This window comes from Oryctolagus cuniculus, chromosome 1, assembly GCF_051225735.1.
Source record: "Oryctolagus cuniculus isolate XC-2025 breed Fujian yellow rabbit chromosome 1, ASM5122573v1, whole genome shotgun sequence".
Classification (NCBI taxonomy): Eukaryota; Metazoa; Chordata; class Mammalia; order Lagomorpha; family Leporidae; genus Oryctolagus; species Oryctolagus cuniculus.
Window position 1 is genome coordinate 114,843,000 of NC_142867.1, and position 26,358 is coordinate 114,869,357.

A 26,358-nucleotide genomic window follows, 5' to 3' on the forward strand; every position below is an offset into this window, starting at 1 on the left:
AAAATAGTCAAGTGACTAAAACTATAAAACTAGTAGTTATATTTTTGAGATTCTCATTTTCTACCAATATGCAGAAAAGTAGAACACCCACTTTTACAAGGCAGTTTTCTGTCCACTATAAAAGTGTTAAATAAATCCATGAAGGCCAAGAAAGAGAAGAAAGAGACAGGAACCATCCTGGTGTTGCCATGACAACAAGGCAGGTTACCTGGACAAAGATTTTGGAAATCTCTTAAAAAAACAGCTAGAGATATTTCCGACTATTTCAGGAAGGACAAAGTCTCCCTTTATCCTCCGCTAAAGACACACATCCACTTGTCTGTTGAATCTCCCCCAATTAACACAGGGCAAGATCTGAGGGGAGAGAGGATGCCATCCACAGGCAGGAGGTAGGATGGGAAGAGCCTTGGCAGGGGGAGGGGGTGGCGAGGTGAAGACAAACATCGGTGGCAAATGCAAAGCTCAGACTGCCCAGCCGCTCTATTGTTTAATTTAAAACACCCAGAGAGCACTCATTAAAAAGCATCCTTCTCACGCATGAAGACCCCCAACTGCTGCAGATTAAGCTTACAAGAAATTGAATCCAAAACCAATAACACTTTCATTTTTGTGAACAGTAGTGACACCAAGAAAGTGATTAAAAACTCTGGTGGGCAAGACTTCCCTTGAAAGGCATTTGATGTGCTAAGGAATAGAGAGCTCCTGACTTATCCCTTGTGCCCTTTCTCCACGCCTCTGGGAGTTGTGCCTGGGTCGTGTGTGTCTATGTGCACACGTGCGTCTCCCTCCTCCAACCTGCAGCTCACACTTAACAAAGTCATCTTGCACACCTCTCTCATTTTTCAGTTAATCGATAGTATTTTTAAAGCAACAAATAGAGGCTATTTGTAATAGTATTTCCTTTAATTGCATATTTTTCAAACACGAGACTATTAAAGGAGCTGTCCATGAAAGCAGTCATTCAATTCTCCTCTGCTGTGCCCCTTCATCCTGAAAGGGCCTCCCTCATCAAGCTCAATAGCATCTCTTGGCTGCCTGAGAAAAAGCACTGGGGGACAAAAAAAGAGAGAAACCTATTTTCCAGATCAAAGTAATCCCTACTCCATTGCCATGGCTCCAGACGTCTCTTTTTTCTTTTCATTGACCAGACAAGGTTCTTCTCAGCTCCCTGCTTCATTTTTTTTTTTTTGCCTGAATTTGTTTTCTCGTTGGGAAAAGTGGTCATTAAAGTATTAGTTTAGGTTGATTGGTTCTTCAGCCACAGGAGAGGCTTCTGATGCTTTGTTATCTTTGACATGATCTCAACACAGTTGCCTGATGATTATACAATATGGAAATAATAACTGAAGGAGCAGGCATCCCCACTGAAACCCATGCAGGGTGATCACACACCTGTCTTCTCGTGGGTGTGTTTACAGCCTGAGTGTCTGCCCATATCCCTGGACATGGCATGGGACTTGACCTCCCTGCCCTGGCCATTGAACTCCCTCCCTTGGACCTGAATTCTTTCTTCCCAGTGGTTGAGGCCACTCAACATTTGCCTCTATTTATACAGACCAGTGGCACATTCAATAGGAAGAATGGGGAGGGGGAGTGGGGTGGCTTTGATGTTTTCAAGGGCAAGAAATCACTTGGATGTTCTTCCAGGGCCACTTGGCAGCAGGTAGAGGGTGTGACAGCTGGTGGGAAGGTCAGCAGCTGGGCTGTGACCACTCAGCCATAGCAGGGAACTGCTCTGCCCTTGCAGGCTGGGAAGTTTATTCCTATAGTGCAGTGGGGGGCAGAGACGAGGAAGAAAGATCAGAGAGCCTGGCACATACCACCTGGGAAAAAGAGAATTCAAAATTTATCAAAGAACATGCCAGATTTCACTACACTTTAAATCCAATTGGCCCAAGTCTTCAAGTCCGATCTAATAATAATGCATGACAGCCAAAACCCAAGAGGAAATAGGCACATGGACCTTGAATCCAAACTTTATTCATCTGGTAAAGTATAGCTAGTAATGGGACCAATACTAATAAGAATAATGTTTAATGCATACTCAAGAAGGGCTGGACACTGTGCCTAGCACTTGGCAGGCATTATCTTACTTTCCACTCACAACAAACCTTTGGGATAAATACTATGACAGCGTCATTCTTTCTTAAAAGGAAACAGGCATGGAGAGTTGAAATAAGTTATCTAGAGTCACACAGTTGGTAAGTGAAGCCAGGATTCAAATCTAACCAGCCCAAACTCTAGCACCTGCACTACCAGCCCCTACTGAGAAATGAAATGAAATGTAATATGAAGTGCTGACTCTCGACATTCAGTGTCATTGCCCATTAATTTTATATTCCTAACATGAAATTAATTAAGCCATGAGATGGTGCTTCCATAAGGAAGGGGCTTTATGAAAGCAAATGCACAGGAAAATTAACAGTATTTCTTGATTCAAAACTTTCATGGGGGCAGTTTGGTGCAGCAGTTCTGATGTCACTTGCCCTTGTCCCATATCAGAGTGCTTGCGTTCAAAAAAGTCCCAGCTCCTGCTAACAGGCATCCTGGGAGGTAGTGGATGATGGCTCTAGCCCTTGGGTCCCTGCCGCATTTTGAGTTCACATATTGAGTTCCGGGCTCCTGGCTTCAGTGTTTGCTGAGGAGAAGGCGAAAGGAAAAACAGAGGAAACAGGAGCTTGGGAATGGAAGCTCGTTTCTGGAGGTTCCCCATCCAAAAGCTATGGGCACACTGGTATCAACACTGCATAGCTGGGTGGAGGTGAAGGAGTGGGTGTCTCAGGGTTAGATGGGGTGGGAGTCAGTATATCTGCCAGGTGCAATCCACTTAACCAACTAAGGAACACCAGGCCACATGCTTGCTGCCATTCACACTCACAAAATACATGCACAGAGGTCCTCGATCTTTCCCCTACTCCTATCTGAATACCCCCAAGAATCAAGTGCTATTGCCATCTGCAAAAATTCTCAAAGAGATTCAGAAAGTTAAAAAATTTCCTTCATTGATTTATTCAGAACCTTCTGCATGTGAGGCACTGCTAGGCACAAAGACTAAAAGCAGAGTTGAATGTGTCCCTGAGCTGTGGTGGGAGTTAAGGACTCCAACCCGAAGGCCAGTGGGCCATATTGCTTTGGGTGCTTTGGAAGGGATGTTGAGGCCATGGTGCCCAGGTCTGATTTGAATGTCGGAGGGAGGTGGGATAGTGTTTCATTCAAAGGAGTTTCATTTTCCCCTCACAGACAAGGTGTCCGGTCTTTGTGATCAGAATGAAACTAATCAGTAGAGAAATAAAGAGCAAAAAATGCAAGAGGGAATTGGGGAAAGTTTATGAAAGAGGAGAGAGTATGGAAGCTTGCATGGGTGAATCTGGTTGGCATTTCTAGCCTTGACAAGGAGGAAGACCCTATCTTATCTGACTTAAGAAAGAGCAAGAGGGGAAAGATGAAGATGCAAAATCTTGAGACAGAACACTGAGGCAACTCACATCATGTTCCCAACCCTCTCGGAGGGAGAGTTCATCTGTGGCAATTTCAACAACAGGACACAGGTGTTGCTGGAGAATGCCCACATAGTTCGCTATAAAAGATGGCATTGCACCTTATCCTGTGCAGAGAAAACCCCTGTCCCCACTTCAGGAGTCAGGTAGAGCATCACCTCCTCTCTGATCCCAAGTCCCCAAGCACAGCGAGGCTCCTGCACTTGCGTGTTCCTCTATTGCCTTAATAATCATATCACATTACAGTTATGTTAATATGTGTGTCTTTTTCTCTCTAGACTGAAATCTTTGATGGAGAGGACCACATTTTACTCATTCCTCCAACAACTAACTTGGCACAAGATGACACTCAGCAAACATGTTGAATGAATAAATTACTCCATAAGCCATAAAGAAAAGAACTGGGGATAACATTTCAGAACCGGCAGCTAAAATTATAGGTATATTTCAGATCAAAACAATATGCTTTTGGGCAATTACCTTAACTCTTTTGCATATAATAACGCAGGCTCAGAAGAATGGGATCACAATCCATTGAGCTGTGAGCTTCATTAGTGAGTGTCAGTAATGGGCTTTTTAAATGGCAAAGCAAATAATTGTTGAAAATGCCTCTGAGAAGTAAGGATGGCAAACATGGTCTCAGAGACAATGAGGACCTTCCTTTCAGAACTTCCACCACCTTTCACTCTGACACAAGCAGCTGCAGAGACTCCTGGGAGATCTCTGAGCCTCTGCACCAGTTGATTCCAAGATTATGTGTTCACCAAGTTCATGAATAGTTGTGAAAGAACACTGGCTACACTGGCTAGAAAGAAGAAGAGCCTTGCTATGCAGTACCTCCCAGCTCAAGGCCACCATACTCCCTACTGAACTTTCAGCTTTTCTATTGTTCTGTCTTGCCTTGGCTTCTGATTTCCCCCTTTACAGATCGTCAACAGATCATTCAAATGTGCTTGAACTCTGGAAATACACTTGTGCTCCCAGGAAGTATATGATAATTTATCACTGTCAATTACCAAGTGTTAGCTACATAAATAGACACCTAAGTAGGCCTTGAAAGCAGCCTCCAGCCCATTTGTACAACATGTGATGCGATTTAGCCTAGATGACTTACCAAAAAAATTAAAATAATGAAAAGGATGTGTTAGTGTATGGCTATGTTTTGGGGCTTTAGAAACTGACAAATTTATGATTTACATACTCTATGCTTATATCTAAGGCCATAGAAATATAAGGCATAATCTATCTTAAACTGGCTTGTCTTCATGTGAAGTAGCATTGTTATGAATTTAAAAAGATGATAGTTATAGATCATTGGTGTTTGATTTATATTATAATTCTCTAAATATACAAATGTATACAAATATACACAGGCACCTATATATATCGTGCCTCTAAAGCAGGATTTTGCTGGTGATAAATTCATTATTAGTTTTCTTCCCAGTGTACATACGCCAGATTTAGCAATTTGTGCCCTAAAAAATGGGTAAAGATACTCTGAGAGTTTTAAACATCATAGCTTATCAAAAGATGATTCTATATAGGAGAAAAGATCTGAGAAAAAATAGAATCAATATTAGAAAGGAAGAAAATAATATAAAGCCAAAAAAGGATAATAATCATTATTTCTAGATACCAGGGCACTTCAAGAAGTTCACGGGAAATGAATTAAAAGATATTTTTATTTTGATGAAAACCTATTTGAAATCCACGCATGCGGGGGTCTTCTGAAAGTTCAGGGATCTCAAAAATTTTTGCACCAAAATAAACTTTTAATTTCATTTTTCCATGAGCTGTCAGAAGTACGCTCAAACGCGCTTTCTTGGTGTCTCGGTTCTTTCCCATACTGCTATCAATCCATATTTAAATACCTTCAGAGGAGTTTTCAGGATTGAGTAGGGTCCTAAGTGGCCACATACATGATACCAAAGAAGCTTACTTTCTGAAACTGCAGGCTGCTGTCTTATCGCCACAGCAGTTAACAGTCTGCCACTACTCAGCAACATGAAATGTGGAAAATTTGCTACAGCTATAATAAAAACTCTGTGCAGTATCTACACTAGCTAATTGATCTTAATGTTATCTACTCAGAGGTCTTTTGAAACATAATTCGTTTGGAGAGAGATAAAATGACTATTTTCTTGTTATTGGCATAACTTAAGGGTCCACACAGATCCTGAACCGCCCGTAGTCAAGGATGCCATACATAGAAGCCTCCAATTGTTGAAAAGTCAGACTAAATGGCTTGTAAAATCACTTGAAACTGTAAAGTATGATTCAATGAACTTTGCAGAAAAATTATTCTATGACATGGGCTTCTTTGGAACATTGCATCCCTTCTGAAAAGGCCACGCATTCACAATGTGGGAGAATTGCTAATTGCTAAAAGATGGTCATTTCTACACACACTGCCCGAAAACCTCCAGTGACTCTCTGGGCTGCCCTGCTTGAAGGACGTGACTCTAGGGTGCCTTGATGATGACACTCCCTTGGCCTCAGTTCATTACTCAGAAAAGCTCTTTCCATGCTGGAAACTTAGCTGGTACCCTTTTTTTTAGGGGCAAAATCAGGGAGAAGTTTTGGGTCGCCTATTCCACCAAAAATCAGTGCACAGAGAAAATAAATCTTAATTAAAAAGAATAAATTACTCAATCAACAAGTAATCAATGCATTAGATGTAAACTAGAAGAGCTGGGGTCTAGGACCTCAATTCTCTCTCTTCAGTGTCCTAATTCCTTTTTAAAAAAATCTGAGCACCAAACCTATAAAAAATAAAACCTAGGGGAGACAGAGTATGGTGAGAGAAAGACCAGTAGCTTGGAGGGGAGTAGAGAAGAGATGATAAAAGGGGTTGCATTGTGGTTAAAGCTTCCAATATGCAATCAAGCAAATGCAGGAAATAAAAGGCAATCATAAGTAAAAATGTCAAATACTCATTTATACACTTCAAACCTAAGACCTATACAAAGCTATCGATTCTAAGATATGATTTCAGTGTCTATTCTAGATTTACAGAAACTAAGAAGGCAGTAGCTAAGGCAGGTGACTAATTGGCTATTTTAGAGGGAGCAGAAGCAAAGCCACAATGAGAACCCAAGGGCCAAGATCTTAAAAATAAGTAAAAAATATGTTTTACTTAAAAACAAAACAGCGGGTTTGGTGCTGTGGCACAATGGGTTAATGCCCTGGCCCGAAGCACCAGCATCCCATATGGGCACCGGTTCAAGACCCGGCTGCTCTACTTCCTGCCCAGCTTTCTGCTATAGCCTAGGAAAGCAGTAGAAGATGGCCCAAGTCCTTGGGCCCCTGCACCCATGTGGGAGAACTGGAAGAAGCTTCTGGCTCCTGGCTTCGGATCAGCACAGCTCCGGCCATTGCAGCTATCTGGGGAGTGAACCATCCGATGGAAGACCTCTCTCTCTCTCTCTCTCTCGCTCTCGCTCTCTGCCTCTCCTCTCTCTGTGTAACTGTTTCAAATAAATAAATAAATCTTTAAAAAATAGCATCTAAAGAGTGAAAAGTACTCAGCTGTGTAGCGCAGTGTGTAAGTGTATACAGTATTCCAGAGAATGATCTTTATCTGAATACACACCTCATTTTCTTCTGCTTGTTTATTCTGCATTTACATTCATGTTTTTGTCAATTTTATATCTGTTGGTTCTGTCTTCCAAAGTAAATTCCACTTCAGGGAAATGCATTTTTCTTTTATTCATCTCAACTTCTCACTGTGCTCAGTCTGATTAAATAGAACCCCATGGAATCACTGAAAATGTTTAAAAATGCCACTAGTGACGTTATCCATTTGCTCTCCCTATACTATCAATACAAATATTAATGGTAATTACTCTATCCTTCCCTCTTTTGTGTTGAACTAATTACAACTTTGGTGGTTACTATTTCATTTGTATTTATGTTTCATGGACAAGCTTCAAAGAACATTACAACCACAAGTCCAACAACCACTCCAGTAAAAATCCTACCAATGAAAGTTACAGTCTAGGTCTTAGTGACTTCCAGCAAGCTGGTAAGAGGCCATTCCTACCCTAGGCAGGGGAATCTCTATTCATAATGCACCAGACTGGAATCCAATAGCAGTCAGCACTAGAAACAGTGCTCAAGTGACGAGTTACGTCAACTGACTGTAGAAAGAGCCAGAAGGTCAATATATAGACCGTCTTAGTCCTTGTAGTGTCGTGGAAAGAATTCTCAGTATTCTTCCATGACCTCCTCAAGCAATGTTTCCACTGTGTTTACAGTTTCTTTCCGTCTTGACATTTACTCATAATTTAACATTCCTGATGAGGCTGAAATGAAAGTTGAATTTTTCACTGGAGGTAGGTCATGCTGACAGCGATAGCAACTGACAGGAGATTAAAACAGAACAAAGACACAGTGTAAAAAAGTCTCATCAAGGTCACCAACTTGTGATAAAGCAAGTTGAATGAGAGAGAAATACAGGCTTATTGCTTACGATGCAGCAATGACAACTACATTATCTCATTATTCCTCTCCATTTCCATGTCCTCCAGCCTCCCACTCCTACACATATGCTTTTGAGCAAGTCTTTATTTTATAATTACCATGCAATTGCTTTCCTTATCAGTCCAAGGTACAGCTTAAGTAGTTGTTCCCTGTGGCAGTTGTCTTATTCCTTTACTATAACATGTACATGTTTATGTGACTTTTCACTCCCCCAACATGTGAACACTTCATGTGTCATATGCGGATCTTAATCATCTTTCTTTCTACCTTCATAGGAATAGAGATAGCTCACTACCAACTTAATTCATGATTCTTCTTTCATCATACAAAGTTGCTGCTAGGAAATTGCTATCAAGACAAAGACTACATCTTCCAGCTCCACTTACATCTGATGTGGCGATGAGACAAGTGATAGCCAGTGGAGAATGAACAGAAGTGATGTCTTTCACTTTGGGGTTTTTATAACACATTGTATGGTCACATTTCTTGTGCCTGCTGCCAGCTAGATGGGTGCAGAGGTTGATGAGTGCTAAAAAGTTGCCTGATTTATATTATAGAAAACCCAGTTCCCTGGATGATTGCATTAAATAAAGCTACTATTGACCAGCCACAATACACTTGACTGTTAGTATAAGAAACAAACTTCATTTTAGAAACCTTTACACATTTTTGGGTCTGTTTGCCCCTGGAGTATAGCTTAACCAGCACACAATCTTAACACAGTGCTGTATATAGATAGAGATAGATAGATAGACAGGCAGACATTCTGGAGGTAATGAACAACTGGACAGGACAGTCGCTCACTTGCCTATGGAAGAGCCTGAATACTTACTCTTCCAGAAAGGATTAACCATGGATTGCAGCTCATGAAATTATATGCAATAACTATTATTATGGAAATCTTCCCAGAATGCTATATGAAACAGACTGATGTGACAAGGATTTTCTTGTTTTCTTTCGTCTTATAGTTGTTTCTTCAAATCATGGATGCATATTTACATTTTGTTACTGTGAAAGAATGTCAAGGTTGTCATAGCAACAAGTTAAAGCAACAGTGTGTATGTGAAATACTAGAATTTTGATGTTACCAATGCAAGCAAAAAATAAAATGCTGATGTAACACACAGACAAATACACAAAGAACTCTGGTATAATAGTCAACTATTTGTCTTTCACCTTCTGGGAATCATAATTTAATATAATCATTAGCTAGCAATTTTCATATGACCATTTTTGAATGAAATGGATTTTAAAATAAATATGAGATTATTGATCACCCTAATCACCTGGAAAATATATGTATGTGTCCAAGTATGTTTGTGTGTGTAACCTACCTAAAGAAAAAAGTTTTACGGGTATCAGCGGCAGGTATTTGGCTCAGCAGTTAAGATGCTGGTTGAGATACTCACACCCATATTGCAGTGCTTAGTTTGAGTCCCACTTCTTCTGCTTCCAGCCTCCTGTTGATGCGCACCCAATGAGACCATAGTTGATGGCTCAAGTAGTTGGGTCCCTGCCACCCATGTTGAAGACCTAGACTGAGTTCTGAGTTCCTAATTTTGCACTGGCCCAGCCTCAGCTGTTGTAGGCATTTGAGTAGTGAGCGAGCACCTGGAAGATTCTCTCTCTCCTTGTGTGTGTGTGTTTTATATGTCAAATATTTCAAAAAATATATCATATATATTATATACATATATAAGAGCTTGAAAACAGGAGTAAAATTTGCTACAGTTGTTGAGTTGATGGACAGTAATTTCAAAGTAAGCAATTGTATTACCTGAGAAGAAGTTTCAGAGGAAATTTCTTAAGGAATTACCCCAACTTTCTGATATACTGAACCGCACAGAGACTTTATTGTACCCTGCTCTGTGGACCAGGAGCCTATTTTTCTGTATCCTACTCACTATCCATTCAAGTCATCACCATTCTCTGGTAAGAAAATAAAACATTTTAAGCAAGCTTATGCTATCTTTCCCAGGGACATCACCTGAGCAGCTCCCAGGCTTCAAGCTTCCAAAAGGCTGACACACACCCTGAGACAAAATAAAAACCAAGTTACCTGAATGGTTATGCAGGATCCCATTAAAATGCGTGACTGTCTGGACTAGGGTAGTTTGGTGAGTAAGGGTGGTTTGAGAAAACTAATATTTTTAGTTTATCTTTGGGTAAAATAAAAGGGTAGAGAAAAAAAAAAACTTCAAATCTCTTTTCTCACTAAAACACCACAAAGTAATTCAGGAAACTTTCAACTCTATGAAAAAAAAATCAGAAAAAAGATGGCATCCTTATTTTTCGCCTGGAGTTCCCTTTGCCTCCTCATCTCATCCTGTCATTTCTATTTATATACATCAATTAAACAATTTATTCTTCAGACCCTCTTTGCTACATTCATAAACTATATTGACCAACTTCCAGAAGAAACGCAAACTTTGAGAGTCATTCTCATAACCGGAAGAGCTGGAGCCATGCAGGAAAGATTTTGACCTTAGAGAAGTTCTAATACATTGAAAATTATGACACAAAGGATTCAACTTCAGGACCCCACCTTCAAGGGTTCAAACAAATACAAGGCAAAATAAAAAGATACATGCAAACAGAAACAGGAATTGAATTTCGTCTCAATGTCAGACAAGCTCAGGCAGCCCCTTGACTGCTCTGAGTGCAAACCAGGTCAAAGTCATCTGACGTGGCTCAGTAGACAGAGGAAATCAATAATGCTAAAGAGTGGTGTCTACAATAAGAAGAAAAATCATTGCAAATGTATAAAACGGTCTCTGTGCTCAGGGCTCTTGATGGAAGTCCTGCACCTGCCATATTGACATTCACACTGTGACATCCCCTGCTTGGGAGGGGAGAATGAACAGCAGAGACAGGGAGTGAAACAGCAGGGGCCAAGAGTGACATCATGGGATTGTGTTGCCTTCAGCTGAGAGGCCCCAAATAGTTGAGTGCCCTTTTGGCCAATTCAAAGAAAAAACTTTGAAGGCATGAACTATTTTAAAATCATTGGGGAAAAACTATACTTCAGCCGCCAAAGAGATCAAAAGGTGCTAAGTGGAGTTAACAATAGAATGAACAAAAAATAAAATTTATTTGATGATCTACTTTTATTAAGTACTTATTACAGCAGCTAGATACTTTTTACTAATAAAGAAATAGAGGATCAGAGAAGTTAAGTCACTGTCTCAATATAGTAAGATGGTTAAGTGGTAAATCCAGGACCTAAACCAAGATCTGCTCCACCAGAAAGCAAGCCGGTCTGAAACCCAATGTTACCCTTTATAAGGCTTGACTGTGAAAACAGATAGCTATGTATCTCAGGTCCTTTCTATTTCTCATGATTTTTATGATGTAGGGGTCGTGATGTGTACACTTGACCTATCTGTATTTATTGGAGCAAGCAAAAATGCATCCAAAAGTGATTGAGCTAACTGGATATAGAATGAAAGCATAAAACTGGATTGTAGGAAAAAGTAGGCATTCGACCATGTGGGTCCCTTGGCTTAGATTTTTAAGACAAAATTGAGGGGCAGCATTTTGACATAATAGGTTAAGCTGCTGCCTATAATATTGGCATCCCATATGGGATCTGGTTTGAGTCCCAGCTGCACCACTTCTGATCCAGCTCACTGCTAATGAGTCTGGGAAGGCAGCAGAGGATGGCCCAAGTGCACGGGTCCCTGCCACCCATGTAGGAGATGCAGAAGAAGCTCTGGGCCCAGCCCTGGTCATCGCCCTTTGTGGCATTTTGGGAAATGAACCAGTGGATGGCAGATTCTCTCTCTTTCTCTCTCTATCTCTCTTTCTGTAGCTCTGCCTTTCAAACAAAACAAATCTTAAAACATTAAAAATAAAAGAGGGGAAATCGAGTTGCTGAATTAAAGCAGTAAATTGGTGAGTTCCACTATGTATTTATAAACTTTTAGTCTACTGCTGTTACTTAAGATAGTGCATGTCATTATGAGAGACCTAGCTGAGAGAAGAAACAATATAGGAGCAGACAACATCTTACCAGACCAGAAACTCCATAGCGGAAGCATACTCAGAATAATCTTGGCTCTTCTATTGACAAAGTAGCCTGACTGTCCCTAACCCTTTTGTCCCATTTCACAGATTCTGTCCCAAGAGTAAAAACGGAAAAACTCTGCCATTTGGGGGTGAACCAACGGAAGGAAGACCTTTCTCTCTGTCTCTTTCTCTCACTGTCTAACTCTGCCTGGCAAAAAATATGGAAAAATCTGAGTGAATGACCACCATCCTCTTTGTTTCACTTGTGGTTGAAAATTCCATTTCTGTCCTGTACTGAGCAGCTGTGACTCATGACCTCTTTTGCCAGGTGATTTGTACACACACTGTCTCATCTTCTTCTCACAACTGCCTTGTGAGGTACTGCATGCCTACCTTCCAGCCGAGAAACTGGAGGTGGAGCCATCAAGGTGCTTAGCATTACAACCTATGTTGTTGCCCGGGATTCAATCCCATGTCTGTGGGATGTTCAAAGTCAGCATCTTTCCTCCACACTCCTTGATCCTCTCGGGTCATTAGGTCCTCACGTGCCCCTGGGGTAGCACTGGAAACTTCAATAGTCAGAGTTCAGGAGAGTGAAAGGGCTGGGTGATCAAGCTGAGAAACTGTCCTGAAATGAGCATGTATTTCGTTAATGCTTTATCTAAACTCCTGCTTGATTCTCCTTGCTTTACTGTCTTTCCATTCAAGCTGGAATATAGAAAAGTCATTCCAATTACTTGAAGGTGCAGTTTAGTAAATTCAAGATTTCCAGAGACTTAAAGAAAAGCATTTCATGTCAAAAGAAACGTTGCTGGATACTGGGCAATTGGGAAAGGACCTAAGAGGAGGCGTTGTGTTCCTTCATTAATTCTCACACCTCTGGAAACATGGGGTGCAGAGGAAAGAGCCCAGACGTGGAAGTCATCCGGGCCAGGGGAGACTCCTAGCCTGGCTAAAACTGAACAAATCATATTACTGCTCTGGGGTTCCTCTTCATCTTTTTAAAATCTGGATGATGCCACCAACGTCAAAGTGTTAAGTTCAAGGTGAAATGAGATGACAGATTTGAAATGCCAAGCATCTGACCTGGCACATATATATGTACTCAGCAAAATACAGTTTCTTTCCCAATCTCTTTGTATATAGCCATTTATTGATATAGTTGTTTAAACTTGAATTAAGCCTGAATAAGATGGGGTAAGGGCACGGTGCTGCACCCACTCTAGTCAAGGGAAGAGTCCATTTATGGAGGAAAATAGGCATGAATGCTTTTTGATTCTCACTTTCTGCTATTCCAGTTGGATGGAAGAGGCAATTTACACCCTTGTCATTTATAGCCATGACTACACTGGCGTTTATGGCTGGGAAGGTAACATCCCCAACAAACAGCACCTGACAATTGTATTGCCAGATAATTATTTTACTACTCTTTGTTGTGCTGTACACAGATGTCAATACTGCATCATTTCGAGTTGCTCACAATTGCCTGGATCCCCTAGATGGAGATTCTGCTTCCGTACTGCCCTACTTTCCCAGAATTTCCACATCTCCTAGCCCATTACCACCTCTGGACTCACCCACACACACACACTTATCCTATTATGCTATTATCCAGCACCCAGGACTGTCATCTTATTTCCTACTTTCTGTCGCAATATCATGGACCCTGAGTTGCAGTCTCTTCCATTGTGTCTGTCTTTTTGCTGTTTGTGTGCTTCATTGTGGAGAAGGAGGTATGCAGGATCTATTTGAATACCTATTATCAAAACAGGGCAACACCAAAGCATTTCAGTGAGCAGGATGCTGTAGGTGGAGGAACAGGTAGAGTGCTCCAGTTTAAAACACACACACACACACACACACACACACACACACAACTAAAGCCCAAAGTTTAGAGTCAGCCCATACCCGCATAAACAAACCAAACTGAAAGGGAAAACTGACTTTGCATTCACTCTCCTTTTTATTTTAAAAATTTATTTATTTATTTGAAAGAGTTACAGAGAAAGGGGAGAGAGAGAGAGAGAGAGAGAGAGAGAGAGAGAGAGAAACATTGAACCAGGCAGAAGTCAAGAACCAGGAGTTTCATCCAGGTTTCTCATGTGAGTGCAGGGGCCCAAGCACTTGGGCCATCTTCTGCTGTTTCCCAGGCAATTAGAAGAGAGCTGAATCGGAAGTGGAGCAGCTGAGACACGAATCAGTGCTCATATGGGATGCCAGGTGTTGCTTAACCTGCTACACTCCAACACCGGCCCTCTTCTTTTTTTAAAAAAGCCACTTTGGAGTATTAAGTATCAAAAGCAATTGCCTTGCAGAGCTCTCTGCTTCTACTGCAGCCTCATTTACCCATAAATAGAATAGGACAGAACTCAAGGCTGTTCAAACCCAGTGATTGGTTTAAATTACAGCTTGATTTCTAGGAATTAGTTGCGTCACTTGCGTTATAGACTTAGTTCTGCAACTAATTTAATAGGTTATTCAATGTCTTTGAGCCTCCATTTTCTCACCTATAAAATCGGAATAACATTGCCTTTTAGGAAAGAAAATGAAATACAGTCATCCCTCAGCATCTGCAGGAGATTGGCTCCAGGAATCCCCGCAGATACCAAAATCCACAGGTGCTCAAATCCCTTTTATGAGGTGGCACAGTATTTACATAGAATCCTATATGAATCTTCCCACAACTTTAAGTCCTCTCTAGATGACATAAAACATCTGATACAATGTAAACGCTATGAAATTAGTTGCTATGCTGTATTGTTGAGTGCATAATACAAGAAAAAGTCTTTACATGTCTAATGTGGATACAATTATTTTTATGCATATTTTTATCCACAGTAGGTTGAATCTGTAGAGGAGGAAGCTATGGTTACCATGAGCCGACTGGATGTGCAGACTTGTGATGTCACACCTGATGGTGCAACTGATGTTGCTTTACCCCCCTTCCATCAACCCAATCAACTCTCACCCGTAGCCTGTCTTCCCAGGCAAATGGAAGTTTTCTTGGGGCTGGGTTCATCCTGTCTTAGCCCAAGGACTTAGACTGAGGGCTCAGCAAATCTTAGTCAATTTAAGGAAAAACAGAATTATAAATCTGTGCAGCAATTGGTGAGTTCAAAAGATCAGTTTTTAAATTATTTTTTAAATATTTTTAAGGCCACACTCTCATACATATCACCATATCATCCTATTCAGAAGGGTTCTGTGTCTCCACTTGATGTACAGAAAACGAAAAAGAGAGAGACAAACACAGACAGACAGACAGAGATGTGGAGAGACAGAGACAGAGAGAGGGAGAGACGGAGGGCAAGCAAGAGGGGGAGAAGGAGATTCCTGGCCAGCATGCCCATAGAAGAAAACTCAGCTCACTACCAATGGTTCCTAATGATAATTAAGAAGGAAAACGTAATTTGGAAAAGAGAGAGGAGAAACTCCGTCTCCCACAGCTGAACAGACATGTCTTCTGAATTTTCTGGATTTTTTTTTCTTTTAATATTATCAGTGTTACGGACACATTCCTGTAATAAAACCCATTGCAAGCTGACTGTGTATGACTCCTGGGTTTGGATAACATCTCTATTTACTGAGCACCTACTATGTGTTCGCAGCTCAGCACAGAAACTGATTCAGATTAGCTCAGCCCTGGTGGGATGAAGATTGAGCCATGCCTGATAAGGTTTGAATCCAATGCCTATTTAGCAGGAAGGAACAAGCAGACCGCCTCAAAAGGAAGGGAAAGGGCACTGGCCCCCATTCTGGGAGGGGCACGTTTCCACCCCTCCTCAAAGGACGTCTTATGTGTGGACCCAGGTGCTGCTGAGGGGGGCCTGGTGGGGCGGTGGGAGATGAAAGGCTTGGTGGAGGCCCTCTGACCCGAGCCGTCCCACGGGAAATGAGCGAGGAGGCTGCAGGCGGGCAGACAAGCAGGTGTGCCCTTAAGAAGCCACGGAGATTAGCTGGGGCTTATCCAAACCTCTGCAGGAGGCAAATCTCTCCTGGCTCTCTCAGGAGACCTCAGGGCTCCTCTGCCATCACAGAAGCCAGATGCAGAGCGGACGTCAACTTGGGCTTTTGTGAATCTGAGACCCCAGAGCACAAAGCTGGACACCAGCACATTCACCAGGGCCCTGTCGAGAACAAGTATTTGGGTTTAGAAAGAGGAAAAGAAAGAACGAGAAATGGCTGCAAGACAGGATCACTTATGTTTGCATCTCTTTGTCTTTGGAATATAACTTCGTCTCCACATTATTTTTTTTCTTTAGAAAATGTTGCTTGTAGGGAAATAGGTGGCATCTGCTCTTCAGCAAAGGTAAAAACCAGAATTGCAAAGGTTACGAGCTTCCCCTTTTAGGAACCGAAGACAACAAAACAAATCAGTGATTTCAGCCGAGGGAGAAGGGCGGAACGGGGATCCGTCCGTGTAGAATGTCTGAGTGACGCTGTTTTACAGTCTAATGGTGTGGGGGAAAGAGCACTGGTATCCTAACTCTGCTACCTAGCAGCTGTGTGACTTGGGGCAGGTCACATAACCTCTCTGAGCGTCACTATCTCATTCTTAATCCACCAAAGGTGCCTTCATGGAGCTGTTTGAGCATCAATCGGATAATTTATATAACCACTTGACACAGCACACAAGCGGGGCTCAGGAAAGGTTAGTTCCTGCTTTATTTCCTCTCTTTAAATCACCCAATTATCTGTCTATCTACCTAATACACACACACACACACACACACACACACACACACACCAAGAACCCTTCCAAAAATGAATTAATGGATAAGTTTCTTTTGGTGCAAAAACTTTTGTAATCTATGCACCATTTTTTGTTCACACTATATTTTCTGCAAACATTTTGAAGTTCCCTCATACACTTGTGTGTGTATTTATATTCGGTTATACACACAAAATATAAAACAGATAATATCCTTACTATTTTAGGCTTCCAGAAACCAGTTCCCAGGGAGACAAAGTCACTTGCCCACAACTCACTGACACAGAAAGAGCAGTGGTCGGAACACTGATCTTGATGCTACTGCTAGTTGCTGCTCACTGACTGATGCTGTAAAGTTGTCACAGTGCACAGTCTCAGAAAGATCAGCTGATGGTCATGGCAGAAGGGAGACCTCAGGACCTGACACAGGTACACCACCAGCCACCTCTTGCCAAAAATCTACCCAGGAGCCAGAAGCTGTAACTGTCACTCAAGAGAGCTGAAACTCACCCAGAAACCATGGGATGGAGGAGGTTTGGGGAGGCAAGGGTGGTAGTCATTGTTTCAACTAAAAGTGGACCCAAGAACTCTCTGCTCTTTTAAACTGGTTGTGCCACACACATGCGCAGGTTTAAGACAAGGCACTCTGGAATGGGTGAAAGGGTACAGAAGATGTCTTTGACTCAATGACAACAGTGATCATGGTAACTGGATTTTACTCTCAGAGCTCCCCTGCCCTCCCCACCAGCACTGTGGCAAAAGCTGGAATACAGCTTTGGAGACTGTCTTCCCTCTACCTGGCTGCCCTGCTTTCTGGGGCTGGATCTCTTCCTTTGAGGGGCCACATTGTGGCAAGTCTTGTCTTTGTTTCTTCCCCAAAGTGGGTGAATTTGTTCTCCTGTTAGAACTGTCCTGCCATCAATATGTAACCTTTTACAGTCTTAGGAGTAAAGGAAGCTCACTCTCTTGGGACTCTTGCCCTCTTGTTTTACAAGTGAAACGGAGAAATGTTGAGGGGCATGAAATACCTTGCCCAAAGACGTGACCCAAGCTTGGCCAGTTCTTCATTCAGTGCCCAACTATTCCACTGGCTCAGCCAAGGATGTTGGAACCACACGGATGGAAGAAATGACCTTCCTGGGCAGCCATTATCAGCCCTGCAGAGCCAGCTGTGCACAGAGCCCATGATAAAGGCATTCAAGGCCAAGTGTGATAAGAGCACAGTTATTATCATAAACATCCAAATATTTCACTAACCATCCTGAGGAAAATGCAAATAAATAAGATGCCAAAAAGGCCTTAAAAACCTCTTTAATTCAGATATTTCTCCCTTTTGTACAATTTGACCAATTTTGATGTATTTTAACCAATATGGCAATAAGGAGGATACTCATTGTCCTCCAACATTTACTTGTGAGCATGTCATCCCACCCAACACTATTATGGGTCCTTAAGGCAGTTAACATTCTTGAAACTGCTATCATTGTTATGGAAAAAGAAAATTACTATAAGCATATTAGTTTATTTTCATTATATTTGATAAAGCAATTTCACTCAAGCATAATTTACTGATAAACTACTATGCAAACTACATGTTCAGCGCTAAGAATGTAATAATGGATAGTGATAACCCTTGTGCTCAAGAAATTCGCTTTCAAGGGTGAGAGTAGGGGGTAAGAAAAAAAAAAAAAGCAGACACTGCATAACACAGATCAAAGATCTAAATTTAAGCCCTAAACCTACCAAACTCATAGAAGAAACACAGGGGGAAAGATTCGTGATATTGGATTTGGCAACGTTTTATTGGATATGACACCAAAAACATAGGTGATTAACTAACTAAATAAATAAATTGGACTACATAAAAATTTAAAATGTCTGCATTATTCCACGTGCAGAAGCACGAAGCAAGACCCCTACCTTACACCTTACACAAAAATCCACTCAACGTGGATTAAAGACCTAAATCTACGTCCTGACACCATCAAGTTATTAGAGAACATTGGAGAAACCCTTCAAGATATTGGCACAGGCAAAGAATTTCTGGAAAAGACCCGGGAGGCACAGACAGTCAAAGCCAAAATCAACTATTGGGATTGCATCAAATTGAGAAGTTTCTGTACTGCAAAAGAAACAGTCAGGAGAGTGAAGAGACAACCGAAAGAATGGGAAAAAATATTTGCAAACTATGGAACAGATAAAGGGTTAATAACCAGAATCTACAAAGAGATCAAGAAACTCCACAAAAACAAAACCAACAACCCACTTAAGAGATGGGCCAAGGACTTCAATAGATATTTTTCAAAAGAGGAAATCCAAATGGCCAACAGGCACATGAAAAAATGTTCAAGGTCACTAGCAATCAGGGAAATGCAAATCAAAACCACAATGAGGTTTCACCTCACCCCGGTTAGAATGACTCACATACAGAAATCTACCAACAACAGATGCTGGCGAGGATGTGGGGAAAAAGGGACACTAACCCACTGTTGGTGGGAATGCAAACTGGTCAAGCCACTATGGAAATCAGTCTGGAGATTCCTCAGAAACCTGAAGATAACCCTACTGTTCGACCCAGCCATACCACTCCTTGGAATTTACGCAAAGGAGTTTAAATTGACAAACAAAAAAGCGGTCTGCACCCTAATGTTTATTGCAGCACAATTCACAATAGCCAAGACCTGGAACCAACCTAAATGCCCATCAACGGTAGACTGGATAAAGAAATTATGGGATATATACTCTTTAGAATACTATACCGCAGTAAGAAACAACGAAATCCAGTCATTTGCAACAAAATGGAGGAATCTGGAACACATCATGCTGAGTGAAGTAAGCCAGTCCCAAAGGGACAAATACCATATGTTCTCCCTGATCGGTGACAACTGACTGAACACCAAAAAGGAAACCTCCTGAAGTGAAATGGACACTATGGGAAACGGTGACTTGATCAGCATAGCCCTGACTGTTAATGGACAACTTAATACATTATCCCTCTTAGTATTTTTTTTTTGTCTGTTCTACTTAATATGACTGGTTTAATTCTGTAATTATCACACAGTTATTCTTAAGTGTTGAAAATTAACTGAAATGTGATCCCTGTTAAACATAAGAGTGGGAATAAGAGAGGGAAGAGATGTATAATTTGGGGCACGCTCGGGCTGACTTGCCCCAATTGGTAGAGTTGGAAACATACCAGGGGATTCCAATTCAATCCCATCAAGGTGGCATGTGCCAATGCCATCTCACTATTCCTAGTGATCAATTTCAGTTCACAATTGATCATAATGAAAGGACTAAGAGTCAAAGGGAGCACATAAACAAGTCTAGTACCTGCTAACACTAACCGATAGAATAAATAAAGGGGAGAGTGATCCAACATGGGAAGTGAGATACTCAGCAGACTCATAGAATGGCAGATGTCCTAAATAGCACTCTGGCCTCAGAATCAGCCCTAAAGGCACTCGGATCTGGCTGAAAAGCCCATGAGAGTATTTCAGGCATGGAAAGCCAAGGCACTCTGGCAAAAAGATCTCTGTGAGTGAGATCCCAGTGGAAAGAACAGGTCTTCAAAGAGGGAGGTGCCTTTCTCTGAAGGGAGGAGAGAACCTCCACTTTGACTATGACCGTGTCTAAACAAGATAAGAGTCGGAGAACTCAAGGGGCTTCCATAGCCTTGGAAATTCATGACTGGTGCATAGGGAGATTACTGATGCCATAGACAGGAGTGTCAATTTGTAAAGTCAACAACAGGAGTCACTGTGCACTTACTCCTCATGTAGGATCTATGTCCTTAATGTGCTGTACATTGAGGCTTAATGCTATAACGAGTACTCAAACAGTATATTTCACTTTGTGTTTCTATGGGGGTGCAAACGGTTGAAATCTTTACTTAATGTACACTAAACTGATCTTATGTAAAAAAAAAAAAAAAAGAAATTATCAATTCCCAACTTGACTCTCACTGGGATTAAACATGACAATAGGTCTGATCTAATTTCATCATCATTTAAAAAAATCATCTATTATTTTTCACTTTATGTTTATGTGTGGGAGCAAACTGTTGAAATCCTTACTTAAGGTATACTAAGCTGATCTTCTGTATATTAAGATAATCGAAAATGAATCTTGATGTGAATGGAAGGGGAGAGGGAGTGGGAAAGGGGAGGGTTGTGGGTGGGAGGGACGGTATAGGGGGGGGAAGCCATTGTAATCCATGAGTCGTACTTTGGAAATTTATATTCATTAAATAAAAGATAAAGAAAAAAAAACTACAAATCAAAAAAAAAGAAAAGAAAATGTCTGCATTAAAGGACACAATCAACAGAATGAAATACAACTCATGGAGCTGATGAAAACGTGCAAAAATGCATCTGAGAGGGAATTCAGAATATATAAAGAACTGTTAAACTCAACAACCAAAAAATGAACAACGCAATTAAAAAATGGCTAAAGGTCTTGAGCACACACTTCTCTAAAGACACATACAAATGACCAATAATTATATGAAAAGGTGTCCAGCTATTCACTAAAGAAACCCAAGTCAAAACCAAAATGAGGTACTACGACACACCCATTAGCATGGCTACTATTAAAAAAATTAAAGAAAAGGAACAATAATAAGTGTTGAGGATATGGAAACATTGGAACTTTTGATGATACGGACAACTGTAGCTACAATGGACAACAGTGTGATATAGCCTTAGCAAATAAAAATGTACCCTAAAGTACAGGAAGTCAAAGATATGCATACACCCATGTTATCGAGCTATTCTTTTTTTTTTTTTTTTTTTTTTTTTTTTTTTTTTGACAGGCAGAGTTAGAGAGTGAGAGAGAGAGAGAGACAGAGAGAAAGGTCTTCCTTCCATTGGTTCACTCCCCCGAATGGCCGCTACACCAGCGCTGTGCCAATCCAAAGCCAAGAGCCAGGTGCTTCCTCCTGGTCTCCCATGTGGGTGCAGGGCCCAAGCACTTGGGCCATCCTCCACTGCCTTCCCGGGCCACAGCAGAGAGCTGGACTGGAAGAGGAGCAACTGGGATAGAATCCAGTGTCCCAACCTGGACTAGAACCCGGGGTGCTGGCACCACAGGCGGAGGATTAGCCTAGTGAGCTGCAGCGCCGGCCTGAGCTATTATTCTTAATACTCAAAAGATAGATGGCAAAGCAAGCATTTGTGAGCAAATGGATGAGTAATGAAGCGTGATGTACTTGTACAATGTACAGCCTTGGAAAAGAAGGAAATTCTAACACGTGCTACAACATGGATGAAGTGGAAGACAGTATCCTAAGAGAAATACACAACCCAGAGCAACAATATTGCATGATTCTGCCTCTGTGAGGTTCCTAGGATAGTTCAAATTTATAAACAAAAAGTGGAATGGTGGTTACCAGGGGCTGTGGAGAGGGAAGGATGAGGAATCATCATTTAATTAGTACAGTTTCAGTTGTTTTTTGAGCTTCTTGAATTTTTTATTAATTTTTATTTGCATATTTACATAAGGTGAACAAATTTCATAGATTTCAGATGTAAGAGCATAATGATTCTTCACACCCTATTCTCCCTCCTGCCCATGTCCTACCCTCCCTCTTCCTTCCTTTCTTTTTTATTTTAATTTTTACAATGACATGCTTTCAGCTTGTTTTATATAACCACAAGCTTAAAAAGAGAGTGAGGATGGCAGCACAACACTGTGAAATCACTTAATGCTACTATGCACTTAAAATGATTAAAATAGTAGTTTTTAAATATATGCATTTTACCAATTTTTTTTAAATACAGCATTGTCTTCATCATCATCAATAAACTCACCAGGAGCAAACCTAGGTTTTCCGTACCCCAGCCAACATTGTGAGGAACCCCGCTAGGTGAGGATCCTGTAGACACCCTGTTACAAAGGAATCTTGGGCTCTGTGGAAAGTATGATGTCCTGAGATAAGATAACAAGCTTTGGGAAAGAAATCTGGTAAAATGAAGTCTCTCTCTCAGAGACCATGATCCTCACTAGAGCTCTATAAAAATAATAATGTTAATTTCTCCACCAGCAAAAGTAATTTTAAATGCCATTTGCATGTATAGAGAGAATAGACACACCAGAACAGTCAAGAATGCCATAAATGGCCACAGGTTAGGCCCCTGCCTGCAACACAGGCATCCCATATCAGAGTGCAAATTCCAATCACAGCTGCTCTGTTTCAGACCCAGCTCCCTGCTTGGGAAAGCAGGAGAAGATGGTCCAAGTGCTTAGGTCCCTGCCACCCACATGGGAGACCAGGATGGAATTCCTGGCTCCCAGCTTTGGCTTGGATCAGCCCTAGCCTTTGCAGCTATTTGGATAGTGAACCAACCAATGGAAGTGTTCTCACTCGCTCTCACTCTCTCTCTATGTCTCTCACCTTCAATCTATTAAAAAGGCTATGAATCAACAAGGTTTGCTTTTCACTGCCAAGAGGTAGTGTTTCACATCTTCTGGCAAGGGCCGTGGCATGATCTTTGCAATTATTTAGCAAGTTTTTAAAACTCGATAGAACTCGATGGTAAGGACTTACCAGCTGTATGCCCTTGACCTAAGAGATGCTTTAGACGTCAGTTCATCTCCAGCATAAATGTTCCCTGGAGCACCCACTCTTGGAAATATGAGTACCAGCGGCCACGAGACACTGGAACCTCCGCGGAAGCTGAGCACAGAAAAGACCAGTTACCAGAAGGAAAGGCAAAGGCATTTCCCCATGACCCCAGCTCTCACGTCAGTCACACTTTCCTTCTAAGCATTGAACGCGTCCCTTTTTATGACCACTTTACACTGAGTGCTGTGCAAGGCTGGGGGTGCACAGCAGATTCAGCCCCTGTGCTTGCTAACATTACATCCTGGAATATGCGGAAGCATGGCAGGATGAATTACAATGCCATAATGTGGAAGATATCTTGGTATTGTTTATGTAAGCTAAAGGGAGCACACCTCGCTCCCCTGACACCACGTTGAAGCTAAAGCCCATAGAAACTAAGGTGGGTCAAGTCGTGCCACTTCAGGAATCTTGCTTGATGAGGTTGCAGTCTGCAGTCCACCAGCCCTGATGCCCGGTCTCTGGACGCGGCTGGCACCTGGAGCTGAGGCTGAGCTCACAGCCTGCCACCCGTAATCCAGCCGGTGAGCCTCCCCCGGAGCAAACACTCTGTCCCTCGGCTGCAGAACGTGCAACCGTACCTTTGATCACAAAGGCAAGCAGCCAATGCGAGGAAATGGCAAATCCATCAGTACCATTATCCAAACCGCAAGGCTGGCAGTATTGTCTTCACCAATTAAAAACGACACATCACGACAATTACATGGCTCCGATCGGCCGCACTGCCTGACATGCTGCTTTTGCTGAACTCCCAGACTGTTTCAGACACCCTGACAAATGAACACATGTTCCCTGATGATGCAAAATTGTGTGTGGGGTGTTTTGAAGCCTCCATACAACCACATCATCATCAATTAAATATTTATCAGACTTCCACTGACCTAGGAAAGCCAGCGTCAGTCGATCCTTGGAGCGTCTGCATTGGTCTCTAGCCTCTGCCCATGGAATGCATTGCACCTCCATGGAGGACTCTCCCTGTCTTTTGTCCGGAATCCACATCCCAAGCTGAACAAAGCTTTTAGAACCAACAGGAACCAGATGGCCGTCTGAGATCATTTTTGAATGTTTGGATCTGAATCACTTGTGTGTGGAAGCCTTCACAAAACAGAAATCTGGGTAACAGGCTCCAGGCGGAGTCCAGCCTTCCAGACAAGACCAGCTTTGCCTACAATTGAGAAGACAAGCACAATATTGCAGGGTTCCACAAAAATATTACAGCATTTATCTATATGTGTAGCATCAAATACACGAAATGTCCCTGTCACCTGTCACTACAAGGCTGGCTCACCACAACTCCCCCGGTTTTTTTCCAACTGCACCTACAGTTTCTCTCTCAGTGCAGGCAGAAAGCCAGCTTTGTGAATCAGCCAGCAGAGGGTACTGCAGTACTGGTGCAATAATCCAAATCATAGCAAATTTAGAGATGAAAAGGACTTAGACTAATTATATCGGGCTATAGCTTTATTATGTGCTGGGAGCGCCTCTCTGGAAAGAAGAGGGCTGTGAGGTGGAAGAGATGTAACTAAAGCTGGAGACAGGGCCTGATCATCCGAGGAGAAGTGGGACAGAGGTACAAGTCTAGTGTTAGCAGTATCACAAGAAGTCCAAAGGGTGGGGCAAACCTAGCTCCAAAAGTGGGAAGGAGGGGTGGACATCCAGTTCAGCAGTTAAGACGCTTGGGATGTCCACATCCTATATCAGAGGCCCCGTATTCAAGTCCCTTCTCCACTTCCAATCCACCTTTCATGCTTTGCTTGTCCTGGAAGACATCAGATGAGGGCTCAAGTTTGGATCCCAGCTACCCATACGAGAGACCCATGTTGAGTTCCTGGCTCCTACTTCAACCTAGGTTAGTCTTGGCTGTTACAGGCATTTGAGGAGTAAGCCAGCAGATGGAAGATATGTCACTCTCTGTGTGTGTGAGTGTGTGTGTTTATCAAATAAATTGAAAATAAATCAACTTAAAGATGTATAAAAATAATAAAGTATAAAAATTAAAGGGTCAACCCAGAAATCCCACTTACAGAAAAGATACATGACTTGGGCCAGCCTGAAGCCAGGAGCCAAGGAGCCAGGAGCTTCCTCCAGGTCTCCCACATGGGTGGCAGAGGCTCAAGCACTTGGGCCATCTTCTACTGCTTGCCCAGGCCATTGGCAGGAGCTGGGTCAGAAGTGGAGCAGCAGGGACACAAACTGGCGCTCGTATAGGATAGCAACCTTGTAGGTGGTGGCTCTACCAGCTACATCACAATGCCAGCCTTATCACTGTTCTCACCTGAGATGAATTGTTCATTAATTCCTGCGTCTAATTCCTGCTTTAGTCTTCTCTTAATTCAGTTATTAGATTGTTGATCAAAAAAATACAGTTCTTCCCTACAGATAACCTCTTCTGCCAGTGCGTGTCTTTCTTTTCCATCTAACTTGGGAGAGTTCAGAGAAAGGCAGGCTGTCTCACACACCGTGTGGGTGGCTCCCTCACATTGAATGATATATGAGAAAAGACCTGATTGAGAAGTTGAGTTGTAAGCATTAGTGCAGCTCTTTTAGTAACCAAGTTGAAGGTCAAATTTCTTCTTCTCTCTGGTCCTTAATTTCCTCCTCTATAATCTGATCCAGTTGAATCAGAACAAACAGTTCTACCCATCAATGTTCTGAAACAGCTAAATTTAATTTACTCTCATCTCTTTCAAAAAAAAAAGCAAAAAAAAAAAAATCCTTTCTGTCACCACTCTCATGTATTGTACAGCATCTTCTCCAGCCAGCCCAGAGCAAGAATTCAACAAATACAAGTGTTTGTCAGTTGATAAATTCTTCCTGAATATTCCCAAATTACTTCCGGCCTGCCTATGAGAGGATGCAGTGTCCCTTCTACCTGTGTTGGCAGGAAGGGAAGGATTTAGTCTTTCAAAGGCTTTGTTTCAGCTCTATTGGTGATCTTGGGCATATCCCGGCATTTCAGCCAGATCACTCAAGTGACCAGGAAACTTAGATCTGTCATGGTTCCAATGCTCTGTTTATTGACCTGGCCTGATACCAAC

At 41.9% G+C, this 26,358-nt stretch overlaps 1 protein-coding gene across 4 annotated transcripts in view; it reads right to left on the reverse strand.

Moving 5' to 3' along the window:
• Nucleotides 1-26,358, reverse strand: part of LOC138843476 (uncharacterized) — a 223,981-nt gene that overhangs the window by 124,639 nt on the left and 72,984 nt on the right. For 2 of the 4 annotated variants that reach the window (XM_070047382.2, XM_070047385.2), the window contains exons 2-3: nt 24,202-24,485; nt 23,246-23,374 (exon numbers count right to left, since the gene is read on the reverse strand). In XM_070047382.2, the coding sequence (XP_069903483.1) occupies nt 23,246-23,374; nt 24,202-24,242 (170 nt within the window). In that variant the 5' untranslated portion in view covers nt 24,243-24,485. The remainder of the gene's footprint in view (nt 1-23,245; nt 23,375-24,201; nt 24,486-26,358) is intronic. The other 2 variants (XR_016235189.1, XR_016235185.1) reach the window with 1 other exon arrangement.